This window comes from Benincasa hispida, unplaced genomic scaffold (assembly GCF_009727055.1).
Source record: "Benincasa hispida cultivar B227 unplaced genomic scaffold, ASM972705v1 Contig514, whole genome shotgun sequence".
Taxonomy (NCBI): Eukaryota; Viridiplantae; Streptophyta; class Magnoliopsida; order Cucurbitales; family Cucurbitaceae; genus Benincasa; species Benincasa hispida.
This window is the reverse complement of record NW_024064894.1, coordinates 393521-419794: the sequence shown is the minus strand read 5'-3', so window position 1 is coordinate 419794 and position 26274 is coordinate 393521. Positions and strand designations below refer to the sequence as shown.

General features: G+C 36.3%; 2 protein-coding genes across 13 annotated transcripts in view; both read right to left on the bottom strand.

Moving 5' to 3' along the window:
* Positions 1–21143, bottom strand: part of LOC120069613 (methylmalonate-semialdehyde dehydrogenase [acylating], mitochondrial-like) — a 48653-nt gene extending 27510 nt beyond the window's left edge. Inside the window, exons 1-3 of one of the 12 annotated variants that reach the window (XR_005479597.1) lie at positions 20642–21134; positions 20356–20440; positions 18216–18946 (exon numbers count right to left, since the gene is read on the bottom strand). Coding sequence is in view for 2 of the 12 variants with exons in the window: in XM_039021411.1 (XP_038877339.1) it covers positions 20356–20393 (38 nt within the window). In the remaining 10 variants the exon portion in view is untranslated. Of the gene's footprint in view, positions 1–18215; positions 18947–20355 lie in introns of those variants that run through there. The other 11 variants (XR_005479598.1, XM_039021408.1, XM_039021409.1 and 8 more) reach the window with 11 other exon arrangements.
* A 1292-nt stretch (positions 21144–22435) lies between these two features.
* Positions 22436–24500, bottom strand: LOC120069610 (calmodulin-binding protein 60 G-like). The gene is made up of 6 exons (XM_039021403.1): positions 24065–24500; positions 23735–23916; positions 23349–23450; positions 22898–22978; positions 22743–22818; positions 22436–22636 (listed from the first exon to the last, which is right to left on the bottom strand). The coding sequence occupies exons 1-6, from the start codon at positions 24498–24500 to the stop codon at positions 22593–22595; spliced, it is 921 nt and encodes a 306-aa protein (XP_038877331.1). The 3' UTR covers positions 22436–22592.
* Positions 24501–26274: the final 1774 nt, after the last annotated feature.

The window sequence follows — 26274 nt, the reverse complement described above, 5'->3', positions numbered from 1 at the left end:
GGTAATCTGAGGTCGAACTCAGGGACTTGTAGCTAGACGTATGCGGTAATGTGTATGCGATGGTTGAATAAAAGAATGATGGAGGGGGTTTTTATGCTAACACTACTCCTACTCCTAACTAACAAACTACGCAATGAGAAGTATGAATGAGAGACAGAGACACGACAACTATTGACGTGAGATAAATGGATGGGAAAATAGATAAAATGTGAAGATGTCTTCATCGTAACCCTTAAGAGTGACCGCAAGGGCAACCTCAGCCTATGCAAGCTATGCGATCATGCTTTACACACTTGAGCCTAAATCTAGGACGTATGCGGTGTGTATACAAAAGGGTCGAGATGACTACATACAACCACCATATCCTACTTCTTGGATGCATGCAATATCCTCTCCGTAGGGTGCATACACTCTGTAATAGCAAACGGAGCTTATTCCTAAGTTTCCCATTCTTGCTTATGCATTCCAATCCGCTCTCCCAAATCTTAGATTTGGATTTTAGACTACTCTTCCAAGTATGTCTAAGTGATGAATGATGCGCTCATAAGACAAGGTAACCGCATAAACTTGGTTGAAGTAAGATTATTCCTATCTCTAGTAAATACTTGCTTACATTGCTTAATGCGACCAACCACTTACCCTCCCGGGTAGTTAGTTGTTGCTGACTTTACTCATAGACAAGCATTGTGTCCGCCTATAGATAGACGTTGACAGTTTCACAATAAGCAAATAAGGTTTTCTCACACACTTGCACAACGCACACCTCTCAATGGTTTGTTACATGCTTCATATCTCTACTCCGCATGACTAAGTATGCGATACTCTAGCAATCTCAATAAGTGATGCAATGAAAGTTAATGATGCTATGTAAAGAAAGATGGAGATGGAATCGAAGGAAACAAAGAAATGCATTGAACACACAATGTATTAATTTCTTAATCCTAAATGTAATACAATACTAAGAAAAGAAGAGAAAATGAAATGACTAGCTGGAAGCAATGACTTGCTTCCAGTAGATGTGTGTCAAGGCTGTTAGTGGTGCCATGGGTGGGTGGTGGAGCTGACTCTCTCGAGTTCTAACTCCAGCGAAGGCTCCGGTCATCACTTGGAATTGATGAAGGAGATGAAGAACTCTCAAGCTTCTTTCTCACGCATTAGTCTAGATCACAGGGATCCGCCCTAAGGCGAAAAACCCTGGATGATTTGAAATTCAGCTCAGCGGCTTCTATTTATAGAGCTTGATCGCCGCTAGCATTAATGTACTCTGATTCTGACATTCGCGGTGCATTAGTCCTTTTCTGAACTCTCTCTTGCTAACTGTATGGTCGGTGAAGTGTCAATCTTTTGGTTTTCTCGAGATATGCGTTGATGCTTTCATTCCACCAACTTTGTGGTGATTCCACTATTATGCGTTATCGTGTGGCCGCAATCTTGAAATGACCGCATTCGCTTGATTATCACAACTTCTACATGATGACCGCAATCGCTTGATGATCGCAACTCCCATGTGATGGACGCATGTGGCTGATTACCACAACACCCATGCGTTGATTGTATGCATTCGCCTTTGTGATGGATAATTTCTCCACATGCGGTCGTCTATGCGGTAGCCCGGCTTCCACATTTGCGTCCACTCCTGCACTAGCTACAAAAATAGACAATTGAACGCATAATAACGCATAATAATGGGTTAGCCGAGATTCTTAATGTTGGACGCTGCAAACTCATTTTCTCATGAATTCCTAACATAATCGCCACATATTATGCTTAACAGCCTTCATAATTCTAAATAAAAGGCCTAAGATGACATGCATTTCTGCATGTCATCAATAGCTCGTAGAAATGCAAGCTTTTGTAGCCTTTTACTTAGAACTATAAGGGCCAATAAGTAAGAATATGCGTTGATAATACTAAGAATTCATGTGAAAAGTGAGCTTGCATCGAACAGCACCAAAAATCCTCACTAACCTTATACCATGCATTTTTTCGGGTCGAAGTGTTCATTTTTACAGATAATATAAGAGTTGATCGTATGCGTCAGACCAAACCGACACAAGGCAGAATGCAATCATGAAGGCTGTCGGCATTTGAGCTCTATAAATAGCACCTTGGACCTTCACTTTGAAGCATCTGAGCTTCTGCCTTAAGGCAGATGCTTTCGGTCACAGATAAGAGCATGAGCGAGATTGTCTTTGAGGATTCTTCACCTCCACAACCCATTCCGAGTGACGACTGGAGTTTTTCGCTGGAGATAAAGTTCGAGAGAGACTTCTCCACCGTCCATCCATGGCACCATCAGCAGCCTTGACGCATAGCCTTTCATTTCTCTACTGATCTCTGTATTGTATTACATTTTGGCTTAAGACACATTTTGTAATCAATGCATATTTTAATTCCTTCGACGCCATCTTCTTCATTTTCTTCTTTTTTGTCATAATTTACCTTCATCGTTCAGTTATCAAAGGCGGTCGCATACTCAATCATGTAGCCTAAAGATAGAATGCATGTAGCAACCCACTGAGAGGTGTGCTTTGCGCAAGTATAGTGAATTAATCTTCTTTGCTTGGTGTGAGGCTGTAGCAACGCTTGCCTATAGGCTGTTGCAATGCTTTTCTATGAGCTGGTTAGCCGCACCAACTGCATGAGAAGGTGAGTGGTGGAATACACTAAAGTAAAGTATGCATTGTTCCTAGAGATAGGCACAATCTTATGTTCGACACATCCATGAATTATAGAGATATAAGCATGCGGCTGCCACCAAGAGGTGTGCGGTGCATTAGTGCAGCGAGTTGGGATTACTCGAGCAACTTAAGATAATAAACATTACTATGCATTAACAGTTGTTGCATATCTACCAATTTTCATCGCAAATCTTCCATCGCTCAGTCTGTTTAGTTAAGAGTAGGAGTAGTGTGTAATCTATTAACTTCTTCTTTTTACTTCTATTCATCACCTTAAATGCATTGCTTTACAAACATTATGGAGTTACAAGTCCCTGAGTTCGACCTCGGATCACCCGAGAAACTTGCGTTCTCGTTATACCTGGCGAGAAGGCAAGAAAACTTGTGATAGGAACACATGGTCATTGCATACGAGATTAACGCATACTTTCCATTCCAATGCATGACCATCAACGCATAGGTACAAACACATAGCATAAGACATGCATCATATATGTATTCCGAAATAATATCAACAAACGTATTTGATATGTCTATGATTCCACTCACGTTTCTCCCTGTCTATTCACACCGTGAGATTCATGTTTGGCCTTGTGGTGCCCAGGATGCATCCCCCTTCCGATGGTGTTTGTATGAGTAAATATCAAGGTGGATGGAGAAAGGGTTTATAGTAAGTGGGTAAAGGGTGTGTGTCAACACATCCTATGGTCTTTGTCATTGGTTCACACCGTGAGATCATTTTGTACTCCCTCGTGTCGCCTTTGGTGCGTCCCTCTTCGGATGGGTTTTGTGCAGTTGGTCAATATTAAGGTGAACTCCAGAAATGGATAGGGTCGCTTTAGGTTTTGCCCCATTCGGATCTTTTCCCTTTTGATTGGCCTTTTGGTACGGACCTTTAGGGCTTAAAATGGTGGGTCACACTTACGGGAGATTGTTAAGTAAGTTATGATCTCTTGGCTAAATCAATAATTGCTAGTCGTTATAGAAGTAAGAGTTGTTCTGGTATTAATGACTAGTTGAGAACTTCTCAATTCAGAGGAGGGATAACTGACCTTCCTTCTACAGCTTTTGTCCTAAACCTTTAAAGCGTCATTGGAAACTAGATGTCACACAGGGTTCATGTTAGTTTTGCTAAAACCTTATTGAATGTTGTTTTGTTTTACAACAGGTATTTGCTTAAAACCTAACATAGGTCAATGTGTTTTTCTTTTCAGCAACTCATTAGTATTTTTGTTTAAAAGCTTTTAAATATGACCGATTACATACAGTGGAAAGATTCGTGTGAAACGAATTTCGTGGCAAACGACCTCGATCCCACTACTCTCCAAAAGAGGAGACAAGACAATAAATATGATGATTCTGGTAGAGAATGATGATTCTGCCTAGATCCTTGATTCAGGTTCTACCAATCATGTCAGTTTCTCTTACCAAGGATTCAGTTCCTGGCAAACGTTGCCACAGGGAGAGATGACTCTTCGTGTCGGTACTAGTGAGGTTGTTTCAGCTGTTGTTGTAGCCAGGCTAAAGTTATTTGTTGACAAGAAACGTTATATGTTACTGGATAATGTTTTTGTAGTTCCTCATATTAAGAGGAACTTAATCTCGATTTCTTGTCTCATTGAACAAGGCTACACCATCTCCTTTTCTGAGAATAAAGTGTTTATACTTAAGAATGGAATGGAGATTTATAATGGTTCAATGGAAAATAACTTATATGTACTAAGGCCATTAGTCATAAAAGCCTTGTTTAACACTGAAATGTTCAGTACGACAACAACAGCTAAAAGACCAAAGCTTTCTCCAAAGGAAAACACCCATCTTTGGCATCTTAGGTTAGGTCACATCAACCTCAATAGGATTGAGAAGTTGGTACAAAGTGGTCTTCTAAAGAGTTTAAAAGAAAACTCCTTGCCGGTATATGAATCATGCTTCGAAAGCAAGATGACCAAACGACCTTTTACTTGAAAAGGTTACAGAGCCAAGGAAGCCTTGGAGCTTGTACATTCAGACCTCTATGGTCCAATGTTAGAGCTCGAGGTGGGTATGAATATTTCATCACTTTCATAGATGATTATTCAAGGTTTGGGTATCTCTTCCTAATGCAACGTAAGTCTAAAACCCTTTGACAAGTTGAAAGAGTATAAGACTGAAGTTGAAAATTTGTTAGGTAAGAAGATAAAAACACTACGATCTAATCATGGTGGAGAGTATATAGACCTCTAATTCTAGAACTATATGATAGAACATGGGATTGCGCCCCAACTCTCGATCCCTGGTACACCTCAGCAGAATGGTGTATCAGAAAGAAGAAACAGAACCTTGTTGGACATGGTTCGGTCTATGATGAGTTATGCTCATCTTCCAAACTCGTTTTGGGGTTATGCAATGCAGACTGCATGTTATATCTTGAACAATGTTCCCTCGAAAAGTGTTTCTGAAACACCTTTTGAGTTATGGAGAGGCCATAAAGGTAGTTTACGCCACTTCAGGATTTGGGGCTATCCGGCACATGTGCTAGCGACTAACCCAAATAAGTTGAAACCGCGTTTGAAGGTTTGCCTCTTTGTAGGCTACCCCAAGGAAACAAGAAGAAGATACTGATAATTGGCAGAAAGCACGTTATCATAGTGCTAAGTTATTAAACAATTTTGGATTGCGTTGATGAAAAATGATAAATTGCGTTAATTAAGCATAAAATCTATAATATTGCAGTCGTGTGCGTCAACGCATTGAAACTATTTATTTTTTTATTTTTTTTGTGTAGAATATGCATTATCGCATTGCAGAGATTGCGATCATAGGAATTCATTAATCGACTGCAACTTCACCGCAAGACTTTGCATTGATCGCACTCGCAAATATTTGCCCGAGAGGAATCGCCATAACTTGGTCAGCGCAACATGGTGGGCGCAACATTGGGAGTGCATCGGAAGCTATCAAGGCAGAGAGAGGGCCGATTCCTGCGGAAGTAGGAATATCTTTAGTTCAGAATAAAGATTCTAGTGTAAAAAGCCTCAGTGAGCAAGGAATTGCTACTAGGCTCTCTACCTTTACTTCCATTAGCATTTTGTACTTAACTTATATATAAGAATGGAATTTCTTTCTCTATATCTGTTCACTCTCTGTGATTCACACATGAGTAGCTAAATTAGTTGAATGGGTTGAGGAGCATTTAGCTAGTACAACGAGGGAATCTTCATTCTTTGTGATTATCTTGTTTATGTATGCTTCATTCGTCTATTAGAGATACTCGGGACGGTAGTCTAAGGACAGGATCTAGACTTGGGAAGATCAGGTCAGAATCTAGGTTTGGAAGAACCAGATTAGAATGCATAAACGAGAGATAAGCGGTTAGGGATGAGCATTATTTGTTATCAATGCATCGCATGCATCTTAGCAATAAGTATGATTGTATGCGGTCACTTTTCTTTCTTGTATTTTGCATCAACGCATAGGACAAGAGTAGAGACTTAGGAATAAGCTCTAAAGACATTTTGCATGCAACACTTGTGTCCTAGATTTAGGAGCATTGCATTTACATTGGAAAATGACTTGCTGTGCATGGTAGTAACATGATCGCATAGTCTGACGCATTCCCAAGTAACGCTAGCTAAAGATCTTCTCAACCCGTTCATCACATACTCATTGCATCTATCAACGCAACTTTGTTTCTCAAATCTGCTGCATTTATTTATTTCTTTTTATCAACGCAACAACAAACCAACCACTTCATTTATTTACCTGGTTACCGCAAAGTTTTCATAATAAAATTATCAACACAAACTATTTTCACAAGTTCCTGTGATCGACTCTGGACTTACCAGGAAACTCAGGGGAATTTACACTTGAATTCCGCTGGGGAAACTTGAGTGCACAATGTAATTCCACCAACGCATATCATCCATTTTCCACACTTAATAAAATAACGCATCAGATACTTCTATGATCTGAGTGAGAACAAAGTATTTGTTTCCACAAATGGTATCTTCTTGGAAGAAGATCACATGAGGGATCATAAGCCACGAAGAAAGCTTGTTTTTCGTGAGATCTCAAGTGAGACTGAGACTGCTGAGGGTTCAACAGAGTTGTTGAACAGACCGACAGATCAAAAAGAGTTGTTGTGGTCGAAATGTCTAGTCAACCAGCTCAAGAGTTGAGACTGCCTCAACGTAGTGGGAGGGTTATGAACCCACCGGATCACTACATGGGTTTGACTAAAGCCCAAAACATCATTACGAATGATGGAGTCGAGAATCCGTTTCTTTTAAGGAAGCAATGGAGGATGTTGACAAAGATGAATAGATTAAGGCCATGAACAGAAAATGGAGTCTATGTACTTCAACAACGTCTGGGAGCTTGTTGATCCACCTGATGGGGTTAGACCTATTGGGTGTAAGTGGATCTTTAAGGTAAAGAGAGGTGTAGATGGAAAGGTGCAGACCTTTAAGACTAGACTTGTGGAAAAGGGTTATACCCAGATTGAGGGAGTTGACTATGAGGAAACTTTCTCACTTGTTTTCATGCTCAAGTCTACCAGGATTTTCCTGTCCATAGCCACATTTTATGATTATGAAATATGGAAAATGGACGTCAAGACTACCTTTGTGAATAGTAATCTTGAAGAGACCATCTATATGACTTAACTAGATGTGTTCATAGTTTCAGATCAAGAGAAAAAGAGTCCGCAAGCTTAATAGGTCCATTTATGGGCTGAAACAAGCATTTAGATCTTGGAACATCAGATTTGACACTACTGTCAAGTTATTTGGTTTTGACCAGAACGTTGATGAGCCTTGTGTTTACAAGAAGATCATCAACAGCTCAGTAGCTTTCTTGGTATTGTATGTAGATGATATTCTACTCATTGGGAATGATGTAGGGTATCTGACTGGCATTAAGAGTTTGCTAGCTGCTAAGATCCAAATGAAAAATTTGGGTGAGGCACAGTATGTTCTAGGGATCTAAATTATTCGAGAACACAAGAACAAACGGTTAGCCCTGTCTCAGGCATCGTACATTGATCAAATGTGGATCAGGTATAGGATGTAGGATTCTAAGAAGAGTTTGTTACCCTTCAGGCATGGAATCGTTATGTCTAAGGATCAATGTCCTAAGACACCTCAAGAGGTTGAGGAGATGAGACAGATTCCCTATGCTTCTATTGTAGGAAGCTTAATGTATTCAATGTTGCATACCAGACCCGACATTTGCTATGCAATAGGGATTGTTAGTTGGTATCAATCCAATCCAGGATTTGATCACTGGACAGCGGTTAAGACGGTCCTCAAGTATCTTCGGAGAACAAGGAACTACATGCTTGTGTATAGAGATAAGGATCTGATCCTTATAGAATACACGGACTCTGACTTTCAAACTAATAGAGATTCTCGCAAATCGACATCGGGATCAGTGTTTACTCTAAATGGAGGGGCTGTAGTCTAGCGAAGCATCAAGCAAGGATGCATCGTAGACTCCACTATGGAAGCCGAATACGTAGCCACATGTGAAGCAGCTTAAGAGGCTGTTTGGCTGAGGAAGTTCCTTTCAGATTTGGAAGTTGTTCCAAATATGGATTTGCCGATCATTCTTTATTGTGATAAAAGCGGGGCTATGGTAAATTCGAAGGAGCCTCGGAGTTATAGTTGGGGTAAGCACATAGAACGAAAATATCACCTGATCAGGGAGATTGTGAATCGTGGTAATGTGATAGTCACGAAGATTGCATCGAAGCACAACGTTGCTAATCCCTTTACAAAGACCCTGACGGCTAAAGGGTTCGAGGGTCACCTGGAGAGTCTGGGTCTGCGAGACATGCCGCATCTTGTCTAGGGCAAGTAGAAGATGATACTGGGGTATGCCCTAGTTTATTGTATATTGTACATTTTTATATTGTATTGTACATTAGTCTCCCGAGTCATTAGGACAAGTGAAAGATTGTTGCGATTAGTGTCTTAATTCTCCCGGAGTCTCGTTGTTTTGTAAAGATACACATTGTTTATTGAATAAAATAATTGTTATTTAATTCTAGCATTTACTCATATCCAATAAGCAAAGCTCCTTGGTTATCTTATGTGAACTTAAGCATGTATATGTGATATACAAGTGAATCATGCCTTAAGTGATAACCTAAATAGGTCTATAGTATAAGGATTAAGGTGGGATACCTGATCCTGGTGACACTACGGATACAACCCGCTTTGTAGAGGTTTGCAAGTGTTGTAAATTACTATAGATGGTAGATCCTGGCCATTCATGTGAAGACGTGCGAGTGAGGGTGTCCTATACAAAGAGTTTGTATAAGATCTGGACCACGAGATGACTAGACTCTGTATATAACGTTGTTGATACTAAAGACTTGCATCTTACCTAAATGACCATAGGTGACACGACCTCAATCCTGAGTGTTTTGGGAACTCCTGCACTTGAGGACAATCCTTTAATTAGTATGGGTGAGAGTGGCCAGATTGCCAACTCAACATGCCTACCTTTTTGGGGACTTGTCTGATCTGGGAGCTGGGAACTCAATCCACAAGATGGAATTCACTTCTCTCCTGAAGCAGGGATAAGTAGAGAGATTGCTCCCTTAAGGGCTGATTATGGGGCTTGAACATAATGGCCACAACTTCTCTTTGGAAGAGAAGACTCAGTTATAGTAGGACTATGACTTATGTTCATTAGAGGGATCAGTGGTACTTAAGGAGACAAATGTAACTAAAGAGGCATAACGGTTATTGGATCAACTATACTTACAAGCGATCTGTGAATTGTTGTCGCACTACTGATTGATTAAGATGGACACATAATATATCTGTGGTAAGAAGAGTTCACCTATCGGTCTTTAGTGGAGTGTCTGGCAGTTAACAGATAGTGGATCCTGCGACTAAAGAGTTTAGTCAATTATTCACGTACCGTTGGAGCTTCGAGCTATAGGTTTATAAGGTCCCCTTGGTATCTCAATGGATTCAGTTGAGGATCAGTTCTTGGTATTTATTTGAAATGTTCAAATTGACAAGAGGTATTTTGATTATATATGATATAATCGGTATGATGTATGAGATACATGTAGTGGAGGATTGATGTAAATAAGATTTACATTAAGTACCATGGAATAGAGAACTATGGTTTATATATTTCATGAGATGAAATGTTAAAAATATAGGTTACAAATATAGTATGATAAGTTGGTTATCATTTATATTTATAATAATATTAATTATTGGATAATTAATTATTTTTCTTTAATAATCAATTGAGTGGGTGGTTATTGGATTCATAGTAACCGTGAGATAAAAGGAAAATGGTTTTCCTAATTTTAGTAACGGTTGAAAAGTTTTGATAAAAAGTTTTTTGAGATTTCTCTCTTGGAAAAAGGATCTCATGGAGTTGTCAAATAAATATAGATTTACTAAACGATAGCTTGGGCAAGCTAAACGATCATGTAGTGGCAAGCTAAACGATCTGCAGTATTTACTAAATGATTTCATAGCTTTTGTTAGACGATCACTTAGCTTTAGCTAAATGATTGAACATCGACCTATACGATAGGTCTCTACCATCTCCCATTTGCTCAGTCATGTACACAATCGGTGTTTCCTCTTTCGTCTACCTCATACCAAGTCTGAATAGAGCCCAACCTCTGGATTCTCACACTGGGAATACCAAGGTAGCATTCTTGGTGGTGTCTTACTCAACTCAACACCGTCGAGGTGCTGTGGAGGCCGTTCGTGCTGTTGCTGAGGAGTTTGTGACCGAGGCGATCACATAGTTCAAGCGCGAAGTGTTCATGCTGTGTTCATTTCTGTGTTGCAGTCGTGTAGATCGAGCGTTCGAGCTTGCTGATGTTCGAGCGATCGTGCGCAAAGGAGTGTGGAGATGCATCTTCAAATGTTCGTATAGTATTCTTTTTGTTCATTTGAGTTTTCATGCTGTAATTTATGTATTAATTGTAGAACCGCTTGTTTCTGTATTCGACTATAATATGTGATGTTCATTTATGATTGTAATTTGGAATAATCTTATTTCTGCTGCTTATGGAAATCTCGAGTTTGATTTCCTTCAAAAGAAACTCGTTTGAAAGAAAGGAAAAAACAATATTGCAAACAAAGGAAAGTGTTTCCACTACAACGAAGAAGGGCACTGGAAAAGAAACTGCCCTCGGTACCTTGCTCAGAAGAGAGCAGAAGAAGCAAAACAGGCAAACAAGTTCCTAAGGACCACTTGCTTAGCTTAATCAGTGGGAGATGTTGCTGTCTAATGATATTCTTACTTGCTTTTGTTATCTTGTAAAGAAGAAAATGTATATATTTTTGTTGTAAATGAAATGTTCATTTTTGAAATATGTGTTTGTTCTATCTAATAGCAACTTTTGTTAAGAAACAAACTAATTAAAAGCCATTTGTAAATATTCAGATATTTAAAACGGCTAGAAATCGATTAGATCAAAGTATAAAAAGTTTAAATATTTCTAGATCTATTTAATAAAGAGTTATTAAATTAACACTATTAACAAGAGTTGTTAAGACAAGTCAGATGCGTCTTACTCAAAGAGTTGACAGTACCTCAATGTAATGGGAGGAAAGTATGACTTCCTGGTCATTATTGAGAATAGGATGCATTTCCATATAGTTTAATACGAAGTCTATTGTACACTATAATATGTTTACAAAGATTCTCTTGGCTAAAGTGTTTGAGAATCACCTAGTAAGACTAGGAATACAAGGTTAATAACCTAGGGAAAATGGAAGAAATATCGGGTATGTGATACCAGATGGTAAACCATGGGTATGTGATGCCCTAGTTTATTATATTTCTCTATAAAACTCAGAAACTCAGTCTTATATATTTGAATATAAGTTATCGCTGGAGTTCTAGTCCAAGTGGGAGTTTTTTGGGTTTTATGTCCTAAAACTCGTAGTTTGTAAACAATAAAACTTATTTTGAACATTCAGTAAGTTGTTATTGAATATATATATTGCTTATTAGAAATCCAATAAACCTAAAAGACCCACGACTATTAATTGGTACTTGAACTATATGTGGTGACATAAAAGTAGATCAGATTGGGTGCCTTATTCTGGTAACACTATTGGATGCATCCAAGATCGGACCACAAAATCAGTCACTCTTACTTTATAACACTGTTTATTATTTAAGACTGACTATTTTAAAGCGATGACCTAGGTAACTTGACCTTAATCCTGAGCTAACTATGAACTCTTATTTATTCGGGATTATCCTTAGATTTGAATAAGTAAGGGTTGGCTCAACAGCGCCGACTCAATAACATCCATTTCAGGGGTAAGACTGGGTAGATAGCTGGGGACATAGGGTGTAAGAAGAAATTCACTCCTACCCGCTTTTAGGGATAGTAGAGAGGTTGTTACTTTAAGTGCTGACTTCGGATCTTAAACAAGGGGCCCTACCTTCTCATTGGCCTAAAAGGAACTCGATTTGTTGATTGGATCACTTATCAATTGTTCATTAGAAGATTAGTGAGACTTAAGGAACAAGAGATAATCTCAGGAGTAAAACAGACATTTTATCCAACCATTATTACGAACAACCTGTGAAGGGTTAACTTACTAATCATGGTTATATCGAGTGGACATAATATATCTACAGTGTTGGATTATATCAGCACGCAGCAAAAGCGACAATGATCATTAAGTACTCTAATTCATTAGTTTTGGCAGAAACGAAAGCATGCTCTAGCAGAAATTAATGGGTTTCAAGTCATACATTTGTAGAACTCTTAAAATCTCAATTTCCTGCAAATCTCTCCAAATCTCATTGTAGACCACCACAAGATCTTCCCCACTACTCTCTTGCTGCTCTAGATTGAGTTGTGGGACTTAAAATAAGCTGGAATCAAGGGAACTTGGAGAATAGCTCAGCGGCAACCTACTTGAATAACTCCTTCTTCAACCAAATTTTTTAGCAAAAATTCTTGCGATTGTATTGCTTCAAATTCACTCCAATATTCTCAATATATTGTAGACCATCATGCAATAAGAATGGCTGCATGAGATGCAGCTCATACTTGGAATAATTGAAGCTTGAAGATGGTGGGTTATGGGTGAGCTACTTGAAGATGACAATGGAAAAAATCGATTTCCCACTTTTGTGTTTTGTTTATCTTTTTCAACTTTTCAATTAATTTCATAAATCAATTTATTTTCTAAAATTGAAAACATCACTAATTTTAAAAAATTAATTTCATAAATTAATTTTTCTAATGAAATTAGTAAATAATTATTTGAATAATTTAAACAATTCTAATTAATTTAATATCATATATTAAATTAATTTTTAAACAATTCCACCTTCATATATTTAAATCATATTTAAATATTAATTCTCCATTTTCGTTTAATTCTAATTTGAGTGTCTCAAATTAACTTATCACGCTACTCTAGAGCTAATCCATTCATAAGCTAGTAGACCGAATTAACCCCCATTCATTAACTAATGGGTCACTAAACTAAAGCCCATAGTTGAACTTCCCTCACTGTAGTTATATTATGTTCACTCGATATAACCATGATTAGTAAGTTAACCCTTCACAGGTTATTCGTAATAACGACTGGGTCGAATCTCTGTTTTACCCTCGAAATTACCTCTTGTCCCTTAAGTCCCACTGATCCTCTAATGAACAATTGTTTTGTGATCCAATCAACAAACTGAGTCCCTCTCGGGCCAATGAGAGGGTGGGGCCCCTTATTCAAGACCCAGAATCAGCACTTAAGGGAACGACCTCCCTACTATCCCTAACAGTGGGTAGGAGTGATGTCCATCTTGCACCCTATGTCCTCAGCTATCTACCCAGTCTTACCCCTGAAATGCGAGGCTATTGAGCCGGCGCTGTTGAGCCAACCCTAATCTATGCAAATTTAAGAATAATCCCGAATAAACAGGAGTTCATAGTTAGCTCAAGATTAAGGTCAAGTTACCTAGGTTATCGCTTTGAAATAGTCAGTCTTAAACAGTAAACAACGTTATAAAGTAAGAGTGACTACTTTCGTAGTCCGATCTTGTACAAACCCTTTTGCACAAGAACACCCCCACTTCTCATGTCAAAACATGAAGGAATTAGGATCAATTCGTTTGTAGCACTTTACAACTCCTTGTAACAACTACAGAGCAGGCCACATCCAATAATGTTATCAGAATAAGGCACCCAACCTTATTCATATACTATAGATCATTTTGACTATTTACTCGAACCTGATCCACTTTTATGTCTCCACATAAAGTTCAAGTACTCATGTAATAGTTAAGGGACGGTTTATTGGATTTCCAATAAGCAAAACATCTATTCAATAACAACTTATTGAATTTTCAGAATAAGTTCTCGTGTTTACAAACCATGAGTTTTAGGACATAAAACCAAACATATACTGAGGGGAGTTCAACTATGGACTTTAGTGAAGTCACCCATTGGTTAACGAATGGTGATTAATTCGGATTAATGAATTTAGCCAATTAATCTCAGATCGTTGGAACCCATGATCTATAGGTCCACAAGGTCCCCCTACTAGCTCGTAAATGGATTAGCTTTAGAGTAGCGTGATAAGTTAATTTCAAATGTTCAAATTAGAATTAAAGAAATCAGTAATTATATGAGATATAATTACACCTGTCTCTTATACACATCTAGATGTGTATAAGAGACAGTTATATGAGATATAATTACACATTTAATTTTAAGAATTAAATGGAATAGGAGAATTAATAAATATTTAAATATGATTTAAATATATGAAGGTGGATTTGTGTAAAATTAATTTAATATTTGATATTAAATTAATTAGAATTAATTAAATTATTTAAATAATTATTTATTAGTTTTATTAGAAAATTAATTGATGAAATTAATTTTGCAAAATTAATAATATTTTCAATTTTTGAAATCAAATTGATTTTTGAAATCATTTGGTAAAAATTGAAAAGTTTGAAAAACACAAAATGGAATTATGGTTTTTCCCAATCACACCTTCAACTAGCTCACACCAAACCCACTTAAGTTTGGCTTCAATAACTCCAAGCATGATCTGCATCTCATGCAACCATCTTCTTTGCATGAAAGTCCTGCAATATATTGGGAAGATTGGAGTGGAATTGAGGCATGCATCTATATAGTTTTTGCTGAAAATTCGAGTTGAATAAGTTGTTCTTCAAGTGGGTTGTTGCGGTGAGTTCTTCTCCATGTTCCCTTCATTCAAGCTTATTTTGAGTCTCACAACTCAATCTAAAGCTCCAAGAGAATAGTGGGAAAGATCTTGAGGTGGTCTACGGTGAGTTTTGGAGAAGTTTGCAGCTAAGAATCGAGATTTCAAGAAGTTCTACAAAGGTATGGCTTGAAACCCTCTTGTTATTGTATGAGCATGCTTTAGTTACTGAAAAAATTAATGAATTAGAGTACTTATTAATCCTTGTTGCTTCTGCTGCTTACTGATATACTCCTACAGTCTAGAATCTCCTTCAATTCCAATTTAGGTGCCTGCAAAATAGAAGGAAGCACCTTGTTAGAAGATTCATCATCAGGATATGAGGGCATACTTACTAGCTTTGTCATAAACAAAGTGGCAAGCTCTCTAAGAGGGATCAAATATCATGAGTCATCCTCATCGTCGTCATAGACGTACCATATAACGTCCTACTCAAGAGAGTCAAACACATCAATCTGGCACAAAGAATGTACTTACCCTATGGTGGAAGATTTCATAGCATCGAAAATATTAAACTTAACCAACTCACCATCTAACTCCACAGACAAAGTGCCCTCATCGACATCAATCTTAGTCTTGGCTGGCTTCATGAATGGTCACCAAGAAAGATGGATGCAAATGAGATAGATGTGGGCTCTTCCACATTAAGAACATAGAAATTAATAGGAAAAAGCAATTCATTGACCTGAACTAGGACATCATCTATAACTCCTAATGGGTGTATAAAAGACCTATCGCCTAATTGAATAACAACTCTAGTCTCAGTTAAGTCTTTTAACTTTAATTCTTGATAAATTGAATAAGACATAACATTTATTGATGCATCCAAATCTAGCATAATCCTATCAATTTTCTTTCTTCCTATGATGCAAGGGAGAGAAAACATACATCGATCTTTTTGTTTTTCAGGCAAGTTTTTATGAAAGATCGTAGACACATATTAACTTACCACAATTCTCTCATTTTCCTTGGCTTGTCTCGGCATATTTAGGAATTTTCTTAACTGCATTGAGGAGAGGGATATTTATCTCCACCCTTCTAAACATCTCCAAAAGCCCCTTGTCCTTGTCAACCATTGATTCTTTTTGCCTTGCAACCCTTGAAAGAAGAGGCGCTTTAGGCACATACGCATCCAAAGAAGGATAAGAGTGAGAAGATATTCCGTGTTTTTTTTTTTGTGGTGGTAAGACAGTTGAATTTGAAGAAGAAATTCCTGGGCTTTCCAATTCTGGCTCCTTGTCACTCCTCAACGTGATTGCACTTACATTTTCTCTAGGGTTTGATTCTGGTTGACATGGGAATTTGTCAGACTGTCTCTCCAATTTACTCATCGAGGTGGCTAGTTGAGAGACTTGGGTCCCCAAAGCATCAATGGCACTCTAAAATTTAAAATGATTATCAGCAAGACTTTTAGCCATATCTTCTAAGGATATACCTGAACCAGACAGAGCTCCATGACTAGGCTGAGCCTGCTCCTTCTGTCCCACCCATTTAATGTTTGGGTGGTCTCTCCACCCAGAATTGTAAGTCTGACTGAATGGTTCACGCCTTCTACATTGCCCATTGAAATTGTAGCCTCCAACAGCATTTACCTTAGGCATTACTCCTTGTAGAGCACTTGGGCAAATGTCAGCTAAATAACCAGTCCCATGAAATACTTGGCAAACAGTAGCGGGTTGTCCAGTCTCCACTTTCGCCAACTGCTTTACAATAGAAACTAAGTCAGATATTTCTTTCTTAAGTTCACTTATCTCATATGCGGATTTGACACTAATTGCAGCTCCAGTGCCAAATTATTGAGAATTTGTTGCCATAGTAGTTATCAAGTTCATTGCCTCAGTTGGGGTTTTATTGATTAAGGCTTCTCCTGTAGCTGGATCTATGTTGCTTTTGTCGGTCTACATCAGGTCTTTAATAATCATTCCCAATATTCGTGAAGGGTCTCCCCATTGAATCGTATGATGTTGTAAATTTCCTTTCTGACACCAACAATTCGGGATGCTAGAAAGAACTTTTGCAAGAATTGCCTCTGCAATTCTTCCCAGGACATGATGCTCCCTAGAGGAAGAATGTAGAGCCATTCCTTGTCATCTCCGTTCAATGAAAAAGGGAATGCCTTCATATTTATCTGCTTCTGAGTCACCCATCAGGTCTCATCCCATTGCACACCACATAGAATTCCTTTAAGTGTTTGTGCGGATTCTCACTCTATAGACCAGAAAATGCAGGAAGTAAGTGAATTAAGCCAGATTTAAGATCAAAGTTACTTGTCATCTCAAGATAGGCAATGCACAAGGGCTGTTGCAGAAAGTCAGGTGTTGCAAGCTCCTTGAGGGTCTTTTCTCGTCCAACCATCATTGGAAAATCTTTAGGAATGCTTTCTTCTCCCGATGTGTCTTCAACACGAATCTCTCTGTCAAGCGCAGCTTGTTGTCTTCTTTCTCTTATGATTCTCCACTACTCCCTCAAAATCTTTGCTAAATACAATTGTCTAGTACCTTTAGGATCGGGGGTCATGCACCAAAAGAGAAAATTGATTACAACGATAAACACTACAAGTTTCGAAAATCAAGGATTTTGTTGGCTCCCTGGTAATGACGCTAATTTGGTTGGTCACTAGATTCACCGTCGCCCGTAAACCCGCACCTATGCAAATAAAATTTGTATGCACCGAACTAATCCCTTATACTAATTAGTAATACAAGTAGCAAGTCTGGGGTCGAACCACAAAGAGCCGAATATGGATTCCTTAAAGATTGGAACTTGTAGGAAGTAACCAAAAGGGGGGAGGAGGGGTTTCTGAAAAGTTGTGAAATAAATTGCAAGAGAAAAAAAAGTGCACAACGTAAACAGATGTGGTGAATATCAATCGAACAAAATACTTAGCTTGGGTAATTATAGTTTAATTCATTCCTCATCAATTCTATCACAAACTAATCAAAAGATGCATGAGAATATTTGAATTAAAACTTAGTATACTCGGTTAGAATCCTATTCGATAGTTTAGAAAATCAAGTTAATTAATAGAAAAGCGAGAATCCTCAACCAATCAATCAATCAACAGGCATTGAGATGTAAGGAAAAGCTAAGCCAATTAATTGATTTCCATCATCTAACCAATTAATTAAGCGGTATTTATCTAAGTTAGAAAGTAAATGCTTGGTAATTGGAATCCCAAATTAACACAATAAACTAACTTAACTTATGTTTCTAGGTGATGACTATCTAACGATTACAATTTAGGACCAATCAAATCAATCAATTAAACATGTATAACTAATTTGTCAGATTATCCCATACACAAAAATTGAATAATATGCTCAAGATAAATTCTCATAAATTCATAATAAAATTCACAAAATTACAATATGAGTCTTAAGAATTGAATCAGAACCAAACGAAACTAACAAACCCAAGCTAAGTTCTTACCTATTAGCCACGAAACATGTTCTAAATCAATACAATTTGCAAAGGGGAACAATTTTTCAGAATTCTGGTATAAAAGGGAGCTAAAACGAGGCTGGAACAGAGCGGTAATGTTCAAGATCGGGTGTACTCGATATATCTAATCGGCTGACCCAAATTATTCTTTTATAAAACTATTGCAGCGTCACAATGCTAGGAAAAGCATTGCAACGCTGGCCGAGCGTTAGGCAAGCGTTGCAACGTTGTCCTGACGTTGTGTTGCCCACGTGCTGAGGCTGTACGTCCGTCAAACCACATAGCGTGAGCGTTGCAATGCTGCCTATTCTGTCCTAGAAGGTTGGAGCGTAGCGTTGATGAGCGCCTCGACGATGGACTTGGGGCATCTCCGGAGCGTTGCAACGCTTGGGGCAGTGTTGCAACGCTACCCTGCATCCAAGTATTCTGTCTTCCAGTGTTGAGCTAGCGTTGGACTTATGTTTAATGAGAGCGTTGCAACGCTCGGCTGGGCAACATCCTTCATTCCTTCGTCATTTGATCAATTTAGCTCCTAACTTCGTCACTTAAGCGCATTTTTTTCCAGAACACTTAATCTGACTGCTTGTACACTTGAGTCTTACAAAATAATCAATTTAACCAAATTAAGTAGCTAAACAACCCTGAGTTAAACAGAAGAAGATACCACATTTCTGGTGTAATCAAGAACTTTGTCATCAATCATAGAAAATTATGTCTTTTCAAACCCAACACCGAAATCAAATTACAAATACACAAGCAAGATATGACCCTAACAACAGTAGTGACATTTCTAATAAGAGGAATCATATAATGTAATTACATCCATGATTCATTGAGGATATTTCCAACCATCCTATAATTCAATTAATGAAACTAAAATTACAGAATTTTAACAAGGGAATTCACCAAAATTTTATCAAAAGAATGTGCAAGATCAAGGACACTAGAATGGCTATTGTTGCACCGCTCCCTTTTTTTTTTTAAGAAATAGCTCACCAAGAAGGACCAAATCATGCTTGCACTCATGACTTAAACTACCTAATAGTAATGCATAGCAAAATAACACTCTCGGCAATTCTTCAACTTTAACATCATATAATTCATAAAATAAATTTTGAATCATTTATTTTAAAGCTCAATAATCGTAATTAGAGGAACATATATGTAGTAGGAAGGTTAACATCACAGAACAATGATAATTTTAAAAAGCCAATTTTAGAGTCATAGCTAAACCAAATTTTTTTGCAACCAACATCATTCATAATGTATTAATAACAATAAACCAACTCAAAATGTTACTATTAATTTCAAGTGAGCGGTGGCCCAACAGTGGTGAAACCAGTGGTGGCATTTTGGCTAATTCCTTGCAAATCAGTGTCATCAAATTGACTTGGTGGCAGTGAATATTGACAAGCTTAACCTGTGTCTTGGCTCTAGCTCTACTTACAATTCGTTTATTTGTTTGTGGAGCTGGAAAATGACCCCTAGACATTATAAACTGGATCTCTAATTCTTAAACTTGCTTCATATACTAAACTACTCATTGCATCAACTCTTTGTGAATCAATAAAGTGATTGATACTAGAAGAAAGTGATTAATATGATTGGTTGTTCTGTGAGGAGAAAAATCAAACAAATGGGCTGCTTTCGTTTGATTCTTCTTATTTTTATTATGTTTGATTATAATTGCTCCGAATGGTCATTGAGCGAAGCAAACAAACAGATTAGGACTGCGTATTTTTTTTTCCAGATTTTCAGGCAAAATATGGACACTATTAAGATTTCATTCGATCAATTTCAGAACTAAACTTCATTTCAGCCAGAGATTGACTTCAATTGCTCAGCTAATCATGTAAATAATATTTTTCACCCTAATTTGATAGTTTTTTGTTATAGTTTTAAGATTAATTTTCTATTTCCACAACAAAATTCATAACTTCAAAAGCTAAAAATAAGAAGACAACACGCAAAACTGAAAGAAATGAAAATTAGGGATTAAGGGATACCTAAACCAATTTGATGATGTTGCTAGCGCCAAAGACATGGTGAGCAACCCACTGAACAAAATAATGAACTACATGCCCCTGATAACTTTAAAAATAGGCAATTCCTAATGAGCTGTAATTTATAATTTTGATCTACAAATTTGGGTAGATTTGACTTTCCTTATTTTGATCTTTCTATTGTGTATAAACTTAATTGTAATTATCTTTGTAAAGCAGACAAATATTTTCATCGATATACAAAAACAACAAGGTATCATGGCCTTATTACGTTTAGGGTTATTTTTACCTTCGACTTTCGTTGTAGTTGGCACTAACTCACTGCGTGGCCACACCTATGCTTTATTCCTCTCACGAAATTGCCCAGTTGCTCACATTTGCTTGTGTAATCCTTCAATTTTCTACTCGCTCACCGTCCAAGCTCAGATCTGCTCGAAATCTCTACTCTGTTGTTTATAATTGAAGTTGTACCATACGAGAAGGAGGGCGAGGAGGAGGGAGAGGAGGAGAGGAAGAAGACGAGGAGGACGGGAAGGAGAAGAAGGAGAAGAAGAATAAGAAGAGGAGAAGAAGAAGAGGAGAAGGAGGAGAAGAAGGAAAAGCAGGAGGAGAACGAAACAAAAATTTGTTGGGATGAAGAAAATACAACTCCAAGATTGATTTGTGAGAGGGAAAGTAAAAAATTTTGAGGAAGATGTGAATGATTTTTTGAGGGAACTGGAATTTTTGGAGGAAAATGGGCACAAATCCCTTTCCAACGTGAGGTTATTATTTTTTAATTTAGTGTGGTTTTTTCTTTTAATATTTAACTTAATCACGTTTTTTTAATAGCTCCAATAACCTTGATGCTATAACACAATGTTATGGAAAGTAAGATTTGTTGCAGTGTAATTAATCCTACACTGCAAACACAAGCATTAGAAACTTAGCAACACAAGCATTAGAAACTTAGCAAATCAAATCAGTACATGTTTCAACATTTTTAGAGTTTCTAATTTCTCTAGACAACAGCTCCTTGAAAATCATATTTTCCTGGGATTGCTATTCCAAACTAGAGATCCAAATAGTCTTTAGAGTCTTTGTCAATCCACTGAAAATGTGAGTGGACGTAAATCTACTCTAATAGTTATACCTCCACTCTTTTTCTACTTTTAAAAATTTGTCTAAACCTGAGTTCAAATCAGAGACTCCAGTGTAATAAGACTAGCGTGATAACCAACTACACTTTAATACTCTAGCACGCATACATAGATATAACATAAATATCATATAGGTCAATTTTTGCAATACATAGATATATAAGTAGAAAAAGACATGACATATATTTCCATGAAATATTTCACCTTATTGAGAGATTAATTAATATCTTTCATAATGCTTAGGCTAACCTGATGTATGCATTCAAGGCTCAAGCACTAGAATAAAGAAAGAAATGACATCATACACAATAATAGATAAGCTAAGGTCAATGATTCACAATTGTAATTAAGATGAAAAATGCAGCAACATATTAGTATCAAAACCACTGGAATAATATATAGAAGAATCTACTTCAAAATACCTTCAAAAGACATTTTTGAATAAATGATTGTATACTATTGATATACTAATAATATACATAAAATGCAATTTAAATTAGTAATTATATACAATTGAAATGTCAATGTTATACTTTTTTCGATAAAACTAATGTAACTTATATGTCATCAAAATCATATCAAAATTTTGAAAATTGAACATATTAACTAATATACTTTATATTTCTTATATCTATTGACACAATTAATAATTCAATTAAAATATACCATTAACAATCATGTAGAAAATCAAAAACATAACACAACTAACGCCCATAACCTAAATCAAACAATTGAATAAAAATAACACCATATCAAAATGAAATTAAAAAAAAAAAAAAAACCAAAAACAACATCCAACATAACATAATAAAAGTCACCACATATTAATTGCATAAATTTAAATGATTAAGTGATAATTATAAACCTAAATAACTCATGCGACCTACCAAATGAGAGTATAATGATATCTAGGATGTGCCAATCAAGTTGAAATATCTTGGTGTACTTACGGTTCATCCCTTCACCGTGCATATTCAATTAAAAAAAAAAAAAGAAAAAAAAAACCAAACCATGTTTTCCAAAAACACTCCCATTTAAAACATGTCTTTTTATCGCAATACATTTAGATATAGGCTAAAATTTTTCTGAAGAAAAAGGTTCTCATGCTCCAAGTTTCATGTGTCCAAGCGGAGATGGTGGAATATCTGCCAATGAAAAATTATATAATTGTCAAACAAAATATCCAAATTATATATTATCATCATTTTTTTTAGGAATGAAGAGAAGCAAACTATTTATTGCAATACCCACCAACGTTTAATTGAGATCGCAAATCTTCAGGAAGATCATTATTGACGTTAGAATTAGGTCCCAATTCACCAATAGTCTGTTTTGTTCACATAATATCAACTCAGTTTAAGATGATAATCTCAATTAAATAGAATAAGAAAGGAGTGAACGATAACCTGAAAGTTTTGATTTTCTTGAATAAATTCCACGTTCTGATTGAAATTACCTTGCCCAGTTTCCATGAAATGAAAGTTGGCCTGTTTTTTGGCATATAATAATATTAGTACTAAGTTTAAGCTTTCATTTGAATAGAGAGTCGTAAAGTAAATTAGGGATTTATTCCTAATCAATGTTTTTCATTTATATATATTTTCTCTTTTGTGGTTTCTTTCTTTTGTTGTGTCTATTGGTGTCTATTTATTCGCCTTTGTATTGTATTTTCATCAAGGTAATTATTCAATAATAGATGCAAAATTAATATGATATCAGAGCTTTAGGGTTCTAATTTTTCTTTTTTAAAAAAACAAATAAACAAACACAAAAAATACTATAAAGGAAAATACTAAGTAGGAATAAATCCTTAATTTACTTTAAGTGGAAAATAAAGTTAGAGGAAGAAGTCTAAACCTGAAAGGTTGGATCATAATTAGTGGGAACATCAACCACACCTTCCATAAGATGGCTTTCAATCTGATTCCATGTCTTCTCTGAGTTTGTCATTCCTAGATACTACACATGTAGATATGAAAATAAACATGAAAATAATACCGAATTCTTAAATATTTAAAATAAGATAGATATTCGGGTGTTGTATTCTAGGTCACACCTATCTTTCTACAACCTACCAAGTTTCCTAAGTTTATCATGTGGACTTTTTCTTTTCGTTTTAATTATTTAGCTTATTCTCAAGTGGACTCTAAAAAGATAGGTACAATGGTAGACATACACCTAAGTACGGCTCTTAAAATAGTTGACAGAAAAGATTAAAGTTTCTTTCTTTATTCGAGAGGTACCATTTTTAGAGCTGTACGACCCTTTTGATGAAGAGCCTCCCTGAATTCACCCACATTTTGTATGCCATCTTCGCTTATCTCTTTAAACAAAGATAACTTTTTGTGTATGGGACCATCTTTTTTTATTCTGTCCAGTCGCCATACTTCATCTTTCTCACTTGGAGGGTGATGCTTTTTCGTCCCTAATTAATAATTTGGGAAAAAAATGAGAAATATATTAAGAAAAGTATTTTAAATAATAAAATTATAAAAAAATATTTATACATAATAGTAAAATATCACAGTCTATTGGTTGGTTTGTGTATGAGGAGAGATAAGAAATAATTATACCTTTCCCTCGCTTGTCGTAAACATTAAAGGGTTCAGAAACAGCTTCTCCAATCATACCGAACTCATGTAAAACATTTTCAGCCGTAATTTTGGCTCCCAAACAAAAGGTTTTGAATTTGGTCCAACAGGAATTGTCTGTGACAACTAGATTCTTGACGGAGCAAACTCCACATTTGAGGTAAAATTGGTTGTTTTTCACAGAGATCAAAGATGATGGTTTATCTTCTCTCGAAGTCAAGATGCTTTCATTGAAATCACTCGAAGTCCAGGGAGTTCGACGTTTGTTAGAGTTGATCTGTCCATCGAGGATGAAGAAGTCGACTGGAGCAGACGACAATGAACCCGTGTAGATGATAGTGTAGCCGTTCGTGATATCACAAATTGCAACTTCCAATGCCTCGCCATTTTCAGATTTTATCTCTTCATTGTCGTACATGATTGGGTTAATTGGATTGAGAAAATATAATTTGAATTTCAATGTTCCAGATCCAGATGCAGTAGTTACTTCTTTTCCACTCTCATGTTCTTTGCTGTTTATAATTTTTCAAATTTGACAAAGAAATAAAACTATTTGTTAAATGTATGCCAAAACCACACAAGAATAATACAAAAATGGTACATGAGAACATATACATGAAGCACAATACATGAAGAGCTAAAGTCCAAGTATAAGCTACGATGCAAGCCTTGTTGAAAATTCCACATGTTTTATAGCTAGATAAGTTGTTAGATGAATTAAATAATGAGAGTTAATTATGTATATTAATGTAAGAGTTAATTTAGTAGAGTTTCATAAATTAAAATATGGGAGTTAATATGAGTTTCATGTATTTAAGTTTGAGTGTTTTGGAGCCATGAAAATCCTATAAATAGGATTGTTTTATATTCTTTAACCCCCACCAAATGTATAGAGAAGAATACAATAAAAGAGTTCAATAAAAGGTGTGAACCAAGTTAGAGGAGTTTTCTCAAATCAAAATAATTTTGTTTTCTTTCGAATAATCTTTTGTTGATTATTTATTTGTGAGTGTCGATCACATGCTTCCAACAAAGTGGTATCAAAGCTTGAGTTTGGAGTTCGAAAAACACGAATTTTTTTTTCAAATAAAAAATAACAATTTGGTTCCCTTTCAAGTGTCTCGACTTGTGAAAGAAAATTATAGCAGTTGGTGCATTCGTGTGAAAGCTCTACTTTGTTCACAAGATGCTTAGGACACTGTTAATAATGGTTATGAAGAACTAGAAAGTGATGTGGCTTTAAAATCAAGCTCAATGAGAAGTTTTGCAAAATACAATAAAGAAAGACCAAAAAGCTCTCACCATTTTTCATCAAACCAATTTTGAGAAGATTTCTGGAGCAATTACTACACATCAAGCATGGCAAACATTGAAGAATACTTACAAAGGAGTAGATCCAGTCAAAAAGGTTTACCTCCAAAAATTGAGAGGTGATTATGAATCATTACATATGAAAGAATCTGAATCAATCTCAGATTATACTTCAAGATTGTTAGTAGTAGTAAATGAAGTGAAGAGATATGGTGAGACAATAAATGATGTGTAAGTAGTAGAAAAGATACTTTGCTCAATGGATGAAAAATTCAATTTCATTGTTGTAGCGATTGAAGAATCAAAGGATTTAAGTACAAGGTCCATTGATCAACTTATGGATTCTTTACAAGCCCATGAAGAGAAACTTCTTAAGAAGAACAAAAATACATCTGAAAACCTTTTTAGTGAATGTTTCAGTTGAGAGATAAAGAAGATTGCCAAGAAATAGGCAATTGGGGCTGAGGACATGGTAACAATCGTAGACGTGGTGATTTCAAAGGTCGAGGTCAAGGAAACTACAGCCAAATAAAATTTGGTGAGAGTAATACGAACTCTAATTCATCAAGAGATTGTGGAAGATAAAATTATTCGAGGTAAAATGGAGAAAATCAAATAATGATGAGAGGTATGATAAAGGACAGGTAGAATATGTTGTAATTGTCATAAATTTGGTCATTACTCTTGGGAATGCAAAAATAAAGTTGAAGAAAATGCAAATTATGCTGAGAAAGATGAAGAAAGTGGCGATTCATCTTTGCTTCTAGTATGCAAAGGTGAGGAAACATGTGAGAACAATTCATGGTATCTTGATAGCAGTGCGAACAATCATATTAGTGGATGTAAGTCGATGTTCGTGGAACTTGATGTTGGCGGTAATA

What these genes read in the sequence shown, in the direction of transcription:
- LOC120069610 (XM_039021403.1), bottom strand. Translation starts at nt 24,500, where the DNA reads ATGTACGACAATGAAGAGATAAAATCTGAAAATGGCGAGGCATTGGAA. An exon ending in AAGAAAATCAAAACTTTCAG is followed by an intron (nt 22,819 to 22,897) that starts GTTATCGTTCAC and finishes TGAACAAAACAG; the next exon opens with ACTATTGGTGAATTGGGACC. An exon ending in GCGATCTCAATTAAACGTTG is followed by an intron (nt 22,637 to 22,742) that starts GTGGGTATTGCA and finishes TTTCATTGGCAG; the next exon opens with ATATTCCACCATCTCCGCTT.